The sequence below is a fragment of the Rutidosis leptorrhynchoides genome, chromosome 5 (assembly GCF_046630445.1).
Source record: "Rutidosis leptorrhynchoides isolate AG116_Rl617_1_P2 chromosome 5, CSIRO_AGI_Rlap_v1, whole genome shotgun sequence".
In the NCBI taxonomy this organism is placed as follows: Eukaryota; Viridiplantae; Streptophyta; class Magnoliopsida; order Asterales; family Asteraceae; genus Rutidosis; species Rutidosis leptorrhynchoides.
In genome coordinates this window covers 420,052,522-420,064,715 of record NC_092337.1, presented here as the reverse complement: position 1 = coordinate 420,064,715, position 12,194 = coordinate 420,052,522, and the positions used below count along the sequence as shown (strand labels likewise).

Here is a 12,194-nt window from a genome sequence, read left to right as displayed (position 1 = left end):
CACATATATATATACATACATCATAGCATAATTTTAAACAAACTAGATTAACTAAAATGAAGTCGTGTGGTTAAAAGGATTATACAACAGATCTAGAAACCTTCAATATTCCAAGTATTCATAACGAACTAATTTTAATTACCTAATTAGATATTAGACATTTAGTAGATGATAAGTACAAAATAACAAGAAAAGAATGAGAAGGAGAATGGGGAATATGGGATGAGAGAAGTGAGAAAGAACACTGGAGAAATGAGTTAATAAATGAAAAAGTGATTTTGTTTATATAATATATAGTCTGATTAGGGTTTTTAGTAGACGGGCCAGCCCAGAGGCTCATTGGTGGGTTTTGGAGGTTAAAACATTGGTCGAGTAATTGAACAAATGATTTCTTTGATTTTTCTTTAAAATATATAATTTGATGTGCACAACAATACAACAACAAAACTCAATCCCACATGTATGGGTTATAGGAGAGGTGAGACGTAGATAATCCTTCATCTATCATTGAATAAAGAAAAGTCGTTTCTCCACTCCAAGTGAAACACTCACAAAAGCATAGAAAGTCATCTCTCTCTTTGACGGTTAGAGAGATTGCTTCCAAAGAGACATCCGACCAATATGAAACCGAACATATACAAATATTACATACAAAATAGAAAATTTGTTTACTTTTTTAAGTATTATAAAATATTGTTATATGTTACTCATCGGTCCAATATTAATAGTCTTTAGGTAAAAATATTTTTTACACAGTTTAAAACATTATATTTATTATATTATACTTTTTATTTACTTTATCATTTAACCACTTACTTTTACCTATATTTGTATCTTATATACAAAAGGTAATGATTATTTTTATTTATTTTTGGAAGTCAACTTATAATTTACCTTATTTTATAACCCGTTTATTTATTATTGATTAAGAAAAGTATTAAAATTATATGTGTATTTGGATTTGATCTCCGTAACGAAGCACGGACCTCCAAAACTAGTTTTAAACTGTTACAAATAAAGTATTATAATTTCAGTTGAATTCATGAAACAGCAATATAAAGGCAGTCAAGCATCTTATTCAACATTGGAATAACCAGTAGTTCCAATAACATAAAAAACAAACAACATATAGATATAATCATTTGTCATTTTTCTCATTCGCTCAACACCTTACAATCCCGACATTATGGAAACAGCTCTAGAGGTACGAAAATTGGATACAGAATGTGGTTAATTACCACTTACAAGTTACAACAGGGACTAAAAGTTGCAGTAGAGTTAAGGTGATAATAAATCATCAAATACTCAGAAACATCAACGCTCCAGATAAATTAACCAAGTGTAGCCATTGATCATGGATGATCGTTAGCAGATCGTTACGTTAAACTCAATGTAAGTCGAAACATCAGCAACACATGTTAAGACGGAAGTTTCACAGGTTGAGAGGTTAACGTTGCGACGCCTTTAAACTGTCATAATGAAAGAAACATTTATTAGTGATCGCCCACATATGGAATATTTAAGACATAGGTGAATCATTAACGTTGACAGAATGTCACCTTCTCTTGCTTGTACTTTTGGCGTATAGCGCGGAGAGGGGCTTCATTGTTAAGTTGCAGATCTTGGAGGGCCAGAACTGTTACTTTCAGTTCTGATGCCTTGTAGCTAGTATAATGTTCTAAGGTAGCGTTCTACAAAAAGACGAGATGATGTCAATGCTTTTGTCATTTGATTATCAGGCAAGATCACCAAACACATCACTGAGTTATATGTATTTCAGCTACATACTCAAAAAAGTACCCATACTCTAATTGTCTTATAACTATACACATTGTTTAATTGTCATCAAATTTGAGTCAAATCGTCAATAACAAACCATTTCAAATTGTATGGATCATCCTCTTGTCTTATATTAAATTATTTTCATTTGATTAGAGTTGAGTTTTGTAAACTTGATTGATTTCTTCTAATATTGGGTTACTATGTAGTAAAAAGAATCAAAGTTGTCAAACTTCTTCGAAAAGACTGATGAAATTTTTCATAAAATGTATTGTATCTATCTGTAGTTTTTACATTAGGTTAGAGTATTAAATTTTAATAATATTAATGATTAATATGTTCAACTGGACAGTTCAATCTGTCGAACCAGTTGGACAGGAACCCGACATCTGGTCCATTCGATTAAAAAACCAATTTTAAGGAATTGAACATGACCCATTTTATATAAGAAAGAAAGTTACTGACCCATGGGTATTCGTCCTGATCAAGTGTCCATTTGGCCAGGAAAACAGCTGAGGCAGCAATGAGAGACGGTAGGAACTTCAAAAAACTGTACTCAGTTAGAGTTAGCTCTGCTAAATAGTTAGCCAGAAACTCAAGTTCTAAAACTGGAGCCTGCAAAATAAAAATAAAAATAAAATATTCCACTATTCAGTTTCATGATTTTCTATCATTAAGTCGATAAGTGTGAATACTGAACGCTGAACACAGAAGTGATAATATATTGCTTTACCTTGTATGAACTTTGTGCTGCCAAAAGATATCTCCTGAAATCAACAATCGAATAATATGTATGTGAGACAATTATATATTGGTGGATTTACTCGGACAGCCTAATGTTGGCATAAAAGAACAACTTGCTTGGCAGAGTCCGTTTCATTGGGACCCACAAAATTAGTACTGTAGTAAGATGAAATGGGATATAGACAATGTGATCTGATACACTATGATATTGACATGTACCTCAGGAACTTTTTGATAGTTGGAATATAAAGCTGAAAGCTCAACACATCCAGTATTTGTTTCTCCATCTCCAGTACCTGATAGACATACTCTCAGTCGTTAACATATAAAGTTAAAAAATTTCTCTGTGAATTTAATTTAATGTTAGTAAATGAAAGCACATTAGTGAATAAAACACACCTCTAATCTTGTGTAAGTGCTGTCAGTGATAAAACAGAAATCTTCAACACGTGGAGCCAAGATTTCTTCATACTTACTGTAATTAAACATAAGAGAATATAGGTGATTAGTTTCTTCTAATGGATACAGATGTTTCATCAATTACATGCAAGTTAATGTTGGCTATCAATTAATCAGTACTCTTAAAAGAAGTAACAAGAAGGGATAAAAATCATTATATGGATACTTCAGAGAGAGAATGAAAAATGATGACTTACGAGGCAACAAGCATGCAGGTTATACCAAGTAACTGGAGTCTTCGTTTTCCAATGCATTTCTTGGAAAGATAAAGATCAATGAGTGCAACTGTAAGGTAAAATGTTTCAGAAGCTAGCCCATATTCTTCACAGACCTAAATTCAGATGCCAAACTCTTGTTATTAATATCTCGCGCAAGAATATAAGATAATGTGGAGTAACAAAATCTTTTCGAGTCTAATTATGCTCAATAACTAACCTCCACAAGCCAGTCAATGAGGATTCCACGCATTTCTTTTGTGATTTCTAGCTGCACTGTTTTCATATAATCAACTAAATGCCTCCACTTAAGCTGCAGAAACAGAACTTTAATACTTTAAGTGAAAGAATGAGAATGTTCCTTTTGGTAAACAAAGAGAACGTACAGAACTTAAAAGATAATAATGAAATAACATTTGCAAACAAGTAGAGTTGTTGTTATCATCTAAAATGGTTGAATCTCGCTAATGACGTTCCTTTAGTGTGTCAAAAATAAAAAATAAAAACCCAACAAAGATAATACATTTTTTCATATATATAAGTGAAAACAAAAACCATACATGTAGCATACTTAAATATATATATAAAGATATAATGATCTAAAAACATACAAGTTGTAAATTGTATAAATGTTTTGTGGGTTGTATATAGTATAATAAATCATAGACAAAGAAGGTATTAACCAATGAAGGGAGGTCAACAGCTATTCAGACCTCTGTGGCACGTAAATTGCCATATAATTCGGCAACATATAAGCTGCACATTTGAGGACCCTTGTGCTTAGAGTCAATGTCAATAACCAACTGATCATTCGAGGTTTCTGCTTCACTCGTAATCTCACTTTCTCCTGCATTACACGTAAATGCAATATTTAGCATGAGCTGCATGAAATAAAAATAGAAGTCTAACAAAGTTACAAACACAAAAGGATGTATCAACTCTTATACTTGAGGAAGTTCTGATAATAAAAGAAATGAACAGATGAAAAAATATTTGTACTTGGTATAGGGTTATTCAGAATCAACAACATAAGCTTTGATTAGATTAACAGCAAAGTTGTCGAATTTCAACCATAGAGGTTGGGGCGCCCCGTCGTGGGTATATTGGTGAATTAATAGGTGTTGGGTGTGTGAGTTGCCTATCTAAAAAACAACAAAGTTGCCTTTGTCAAATAGGCCAAATGTGACTGTCTTTGTTGGGTCATGCTAAAAGAGACTTCATATAAAATTTGAGGCTTTTTGCAAGATTAAAGCCTTTATAAACAATTCAATGTGAATGGTAGCACATCATGGGACCCAATTGCCTACGTATCCGAACATATAATCTTTACCTTTCTGTGACGAGCTCCCAAGTCCAGAGTGTTTGTTGGACGTACTATCATTTTCCAAATTTGGTTCTGGAGTTACTTCACATAATTCCTTTGTGCTCAGTTTGGTCAGATCCTCTGTTACTTCTGCTTTGTTCTTATTAATCTGAGGTTCCACTAGAATAGATGGTGCCACACACTCCGTCTTCTGGACATTACATCTTTTGACCACCTTGCTAGTCTGAAAACAAGCAACATAACAAGAAATAAATAATTTTAATATCCCAACATGACTATCAATCGCTGTTTAATGTTATATAAGTATAAATGAATAACATGTTTAATTCTTCACAACGGAAAATGCACCTGTAATTTATTTCCTTTAGAAACAGTTCCTCTGGAACTATCAATGTATTTATTAGTGATATCACCTAGAACAGCCCTTCTCTTAGCCTGGCCACTAGGAGCAGCATCAGTAACGGACTTGTTATCTGATGATGCTCTTTTGGTATTTGGTCGAAGGGCCTGCTTATGGTTTTGTTTCACCAAAGGATGTAGTGGTGGCAAACCACCTGATGTTCCCAACGTTTTTGCACGTGCTCTAGTAACTCGACCAGTAGCACCCTGGATGTGAACAGCGGGTACATTTTCTTTATTCATGTTACTTTGCTGTATAAAAAGAGTGGTGCCTGATGTTAAATAGACTAGCTTTCCATGTACTCTGCAGATAAACATTTCACATCTAAATTAGAAGTAGTAGTTATTATTAAGACCCTAATCATGATATAGAATTATTGTTCAATTGTTATGCTCTAACACACTTATTAAGTCACAAGCAAAACATGAATCAAAATATTACAGATCTACATAACAAATCAATAAGGCTCAAATGCTTAATCAGAATTTTCAGAATGAACTATTTCAAATTTACTTAAATTATTCATTATTCATTAGAGAAGCTTCTTAAAATTTGGATCTGAATGGAACAAAAACTTGCATCTACATGTCACAACAAAAATCTAAAATCCAAAATACCACTGTAGTAGTCACACCAAACAAATAAACTAATTCCACTGTTCAAATAGTAGTACTACAAAAACATTTAAATAATATAATATATAATTATAATTAAAAATTATAATTATAATAATTATGATTATAAATATATTTCATCAATTAATATATCAAGCACAAAACATAATACAAAGAGTACCCAAAAACATCTTAACAATTAAAAAAATGCTCTAAGGAGCGTCAGAACTATCACTCTTACTGTCACTCTTACTATTATATTGCCATACATTTGACCAGAACTTTCAAATTTGACTTTAAGCAGTCAAAAAATTAGGTTATAGACAATTAATCAACAGCGTAACGTAAATCAAAGGTCAATTTAATATAATACAGTAACAATAATCAAAATATATCAGATCTACGCAGCTGACGAATATTAAACTGAAATCGGAACAATGCAGATTGGTTAATAGATTCAATTCATAAACATATACAGTATACAATTCGTTTTGAAGCTAAATGCGTGTGTATGAGCTCACTCTGCATTGTGGTAGCTCGATTAGAGATCCAGATCAAGCGGATTGAACAGCCGAGCTAGGGTTCCATGATACATTATATAATTTATACAATTATATATAAAACATCATCATATGTAGATATATGGATGGATAGAGATATAGAGACGCTGTGGGTGTAGTGTGAGAGAGATATAGATATAGAGAGAGAAAGAAAGAGGAGCGTGAGAGCGGGATACAAGTACAGTTCAAAATTCTAAAATCTTCTGGAGAAAACAAATGTAAAATATTGTTATTGTTATTGTTACTACTACTCATTTACTACTCTGAATTGTTTTTCTTTGTCACGTGGAGACCACAATTATACTATAGTCATTAAAATTAATCAATGTTAAATTTTTAAACTTTTATTTAATTTACTTTTTTAAGTGTAGAAAATGAATTTAAAGTACAATGACACTATTGGTATTTGTAAAATATTTTAGATTGACCATTCAATCAATCATCATGAACTTATCAAAATGGGGATGATTCTCACACACACTTTTTTGATCCTCACACACCAATTGAGTATTATTAGAAGAGTAAAAGGTTAAAATAGGTGTGTGAGGATAAAAAAAGTGTGTGTGAGAATCATCCCCCTATCAAAATAGCTACTATAATAGTATAATAATGCATAAAAAATCTATATATTTGTAAAGATTAATGATTGTTTAAATGAAATTATATCATTTTATCAATTTTATGTAGCATAAGACACTTACAAAATATATACTCCGTAATAATTAATTTAATTTAGTTGTAAAAAGTTATAAAAAAGAAACAAATTAATTTAACACAATATTACATGGATAGTGCTTGTGGTTTGCAAAATTGATTTTTTCAAATGGATAGTTCCAAAAGTTTGCACGTTTTGCATGGGTAGTCCAATTTCATCACGCCCAGTAATTTTCTCTGTTAAGTCCAATAATGTGACACGCACATGAAGGTATTTTTATCATTTAATCTTCTCTTTAACTTGATTGCATTTTCCATCTATTTCTCTCTCTTTTCTTTAAATGTAAACAAAGTGTCTTAAACCCATTTTAAATCCTTTCTTCAAAACGTATTCATCAACCTCATTTTACAGATCCCTCATTATCTTTACATTCATCCATCAAAACCTATTCTATAAATCTGAATTCATTCAAATCAGCAGGAACCACTTTGGTATAACACTTGTTCGTAAACATACAAAATCAAATATCATAGCACAAATTCACATTTCCACAAAATCATACTAACCCTGATGGTACATCGATTGTAAAATCAAACCTGGAGGTACAAGCATCCCAAAATCTCTAGAATCAAACCTAAATTCCGTTTGAAATCTGCAACCAACGCAAAACCACCATCGGTAAGCCCAATTTGAGGGGTTTAATCTAAGGAAATCTCAGGGGTTTAATCAGATATAGGGTTCATTGATGGAAGTCTTGTGGTGTTGGTGATTAAAGTGAATTGGATACGTAATCATATAACATGTATTACATATGTTTCTAAAAGTATATGAAATAAATTCTAAGGCAATAATCATAGCATTCAAGTAACAATCATTAAATATTTAACGGAAAAGTCAAGTTGTTACACCGATCCACCCCTTGCATATTTCTTGGGTACCTATTTAGTCATCGGGATTACCATTGCTTAGATGTTGCTACAAACAGGATCATCCTTTCTACTCATGTCACCTTTGATGAAACAACTTTTTCCAAATGATTTCATGACACAAGACCAACCACCCTCATGTATGTTTCTCGATCCTCCACCATACATTATCTCTTACAACTTACTTCAACCCACTTATTCTACTCCGGCACAACAAGCTTTAACGACCCGTCAAAGTACACTTGACGACCATCGTTATCTTGGTCCCACAGCTTGATCATAACTCTATATGAATTTAATAAATAACTTTGCATTCTTTATTTAAAAATGATTTCCTATAAAGGAAACCTATCAAAATATGTAAGTTTAGAACAATCATACATTATTACTTAACCAAAAATTGACCAAAACAAAGTCAACAACATCCACTATTAAATGTATCAAAATATAATGCAAGTTATTGTTTAACAAAAGCTGCCATCATAAATATGCAGACTCTCTAAGTACAGCGGAAGCAATCAATCATGAACCTGAGAATAAAACATGCGAGTAACTGTCAACAAAAATGTTGAGTGAATTATAGGTTTAATATTACAAACAATATTTAATTTAAATCATAAAAATTTATGTTTGAAAACATAAAAACCTCTTTTTAGACCACAAAATTATATGCTAGAAAACATATAAAACATTATTCCATTTTTCGTGAGCCACCTGGTAACCACTTAACCATTTATTTACCCTTGCCAAACACAATAAATAATATACACCGAACAAGTGTATCTACAACAAAATACGAAGTACTAAACATTCCGATTATAAATTGCTAGCGCGACTAGCTCGAAATGGGGTTGTCAAACCCGATAGATTTATCCATAGGATTCGCGTTCACCGGTAGAAACCAGTGATTACAGTTACCAGACTAGAGAATATTTTTGTTCAACTCACAATGAATAATTTAAACCAACCTCCACTTGTGTCCAAAATATAAAATAAATTGCATGTATTCTCATCCCAAAAGATTTAAATAGAAAAATGGGACTATAACTCACCTTAATAGCAAACGAAGTAACCACACAAATATGCGAACAGCAAATGAAGTAAAGTGATCAGGAATGATCACAACGCCGACCTATAAATAAAGCAGGTCGATATAAATAACTAACTTAGGTCAAGTCTTAGTATGATAGCTATTGTACATGTTGCAAGTAGACATAGAACAATACTCAACATGCATCGGTTTGATCGAAACAGCGTACGGACACACACTTTCTATTTTTAGAAAGTTTCTATTTTTAGCAGGTTTCCATTTTTGGAACTTTTCTATTTTTAGAAAGTTTCTATTTTTGGAAAGTTTCCATTTTAGGAAAGTTTTAAGTTAGGAAAGTTTCCTTATTTAGAAATTCAACAAAAGTCAACTGAAAGTCAAAGTCAACCGAAAGTCAACTCAAAAGTCAACCTTGGTCAAACATAGTCAACATTAATTTTAAAAGTGTAAGTTATAATATTAATGAAAGTTATAACGTTAATTAAAGTTAAATATGTATAATTATGTCATAACATAAGTTTAATTAAATTAAAATGAATTATTAAAGTTAACATAAGTTAAATGATATATTTAATATAACATAAGTATTTAATTAATTAATTAAATATTAGTCATAATATAAGTATTATTAATTAATAATAAAATTTAAATCATATCATAAGTATTATTAATTAATAATGAATTATTAATCATATCATAAGTTTCTAATTATAATTATTAAATCATAAGTATTTAATAATTAAATTATAATTAAATAATAACTAAGCCTTATAATAATTAAATAATTAATTAATCCTTATTATAAGTCTTATTATAATAATTTCATAATATAAGTTTAATACTTATCATAAGTATTTTCCATTAATAATAAAAGTATTATTAATCATAAGTTTAATTAAAAGTTTAATTAAATCATAAGTAATAATTAAATGATATAATAAATATATATCATAAGTCTTAAATTATAATAATTACTTTTTATATCATAAGTAATTTAATAATAATGAAAAATCATTATTCATATCATAAGTCATAATTAATAACCATAAGTTTTAATTAAAAGTTCATCGGGTCATAACTTGAGCCCCGGGAATCAGTTTTCGGCGAGCCTTATATATATTTTCGCCTAACCAACCCACCCGAAACATTAGTGTGCTCAAGAACACCCCAGTAACAGCAAACAAGTCGTGAATTACAGCCACTAATCAGTTTGGATCTTTAATCCGCTTAAAACGTGTTTTAGTCATAACGGGTGATCCGTGGCTCGGATTTCGATGACCCGAACATGAAAGTTCATCCCATCATCAATCCTAACACACTAGTAAACCCTAAAGACTCCAAATATGATCACAAAGTCGGAACATACCTGTACCAATTCGTTTTCACCTTTCAATTTCAACAAAACACCATTTTAATAATAACTAGAGCTCCGGGAATCGAAATGACATGAATCCGGAGTCTAAAATTAATGTATTGATGAGAGGAACTCATATAGATACTTAAATTTCACTTTTATAACTGTTAAATAACCAGAAATGAACGAATATGCTGCTGTCCCAATTCAATCAAACCGAAAACATGTATAATCGAGCAATTCTACGCATACAATCATCAATACAACAATACACAAGTGCTATACTATCATAATAACATTAAATACCAACATAATCAGTAGAAAAGAATAATAATTGAAAAATTAGGGTTCATAGGTATACCCAAATCGAAGGACAAAAGATGTAATCGCGTAGAGAACGAAGCGTAGAATCCGGAAACAACAAAAGCCCCAAATCTTCAAAGCAAAAATGTTGAAGAAAATGATGATGTTTGTGATGTATGGGACGGCCAAGGAGGAAGGAAAAAAGAAGGAGGAAGTGTTTTTAGGTTTAAAATGAAAAGAGTAATGTGGAAGTTAGGTTTAAGATAATTAGGTTTGCAAAATAACAAGTTCACCCCTCCCACTAGGGGATTTCAGCCGAAACTTGCCCAAGGGTGGGCCCTCATGGCCCATTTTGATGTAATGTGAAGTTACTTGTGGCCCGAACGCCCGATCGAAGCCCGAAACGCGAAAACGCTATTACGCGATTAATTATTCGGAAAGATAACAAATACGCGATAAATAAAATATATAAACACTATATATATTCATATGATATAAAAATATAATATTTAAAATAATTTGGATTTAAAAATCCCAAAAAGTTTGACCGTTGGTTTGAAAACCGAAAAGATCCGCCGGATAGAAATCCGCGACACGTAGAAACGTATAACTTGAAATATGAATACAAATATTCATATAACACATAATAATTAATATATTATTACTAAAATAATAATATAGATCATAGAAATGACGTGGAACGAATATCAATTAACGGTCGTTAAATAATTAACGGTAAAAGATAACGGAAAAAGTAGGGTCGTGACACAAGCTACTCAGCCCGATCCTCTTATCTCATTGACTACCCTGGCCCACCATGCCCATGACATTCATCCCTCACCTAACCCACCCACTTCTCCGCCGTTACAAACAGCGACCTAAAATTTCCCTACTACTTAGTTGATCCCTTCACCTATACCATGTGCTTCAGTGCAACCCATTCCATCCGCTTTAAATCTTCTCACCCCATGGTCACACGCTTAACCTGAATATTTCCACCACCTCTACTATTTCCACCTCTTAATATCTGGCCTTTAACAATCCACATTGACATCAAGCTAGAACAGAGGAATACAATGGGTTAATTAAGAATAATACTTAAACACTTGTGCCACTTCCATCAGACACGTACATTGTTCGCTCCATATGGTTGTTTAAACACAAGTTTAATGCAGATGGTACATTGAGTCGATACTAGCCCGGCCGGTTGTTAACGATCCTAATCAACGGGTCAGGATTGATTATGATGAGACCAGATCGGTTATAAAACCGACAACCATTCATATTGTCCTTAGTCTTGCCATTTCTCGACACTGGCATGTTCATCAACTAAACGTGAACAATGCTTTTTTTATGGTAACTTATGTGAGACAATATATATGCACCAGTAGCCTGGTTTTCGGGACCCCCGACACCCTGATCATGTCAACCTTTTGCATAAGTCCTTTTATGGTCAGAAAAAGTCTCCCCGTGACTGGTTCCAGAAATTTGCAGGTTATGCTCATCGGGTTGGATTTCAACATAGCCGGTGTGATACATCATTATTTATTGAAACAACCCAACCCGTATTTACCACGAGTAATTTTTTTTTTTTTAATAAAACATTTACGCGCCATTCAAAAGGTTTAAACCAATCAGTACAACCTGTTAAAGCTTACACAACTTTAATGTTTACAAAAGGCACGAAGGCCATTAATCAAATGTAATACAAGTTCGACCCACTTAAAATGATAGTTTTAATCCAAACTACACCCGAGCATGGTTTGGGGCTAAACTACCCAAAACCTTAGGTCGACTTCAAAAGCTTCAACAA

At 32.1% G+C, this 12,194-nt stretch overlaps 1 protein-coding gene across 1 annotated transcript; it reads right to left on the bottom strand.

Moving 5' to 3' along the window:
• Positions 1-1,056: 1,056 nt before the first annotated feature.
• On the bottom strand, positions 1,057-11,429 carry LOC139849996 (cyclin-A2-1-like). The gene is made up of 12 exons (XM_071839599.1): positions 11,347-11,429; positions 4,870-5,224; positions 4,528-4,744; positions 3,911-4,044; positions 3,418-3,510; positions 3,180-3,313; positions 2,923-2,998; positions 2,743-2,819; positions 2,513-2,546; positions 2,245-2,394; positions 1,560-1,691; positions 1,057-1,469 (listed from the first exon to the last, which is right to left on the bottom strand). Exons 1-12 carry the CDS (start codon positions 11,427-11,429, stop codon positions 1,419-1,421), a joined length of 1,536 nt encoding a protein of 511 aa, XP_071695700.1. The 3' UTR covers positions 1,057-1,418.
• Positions 11,430-12,194: the final 765 nt, after the last annotated feature.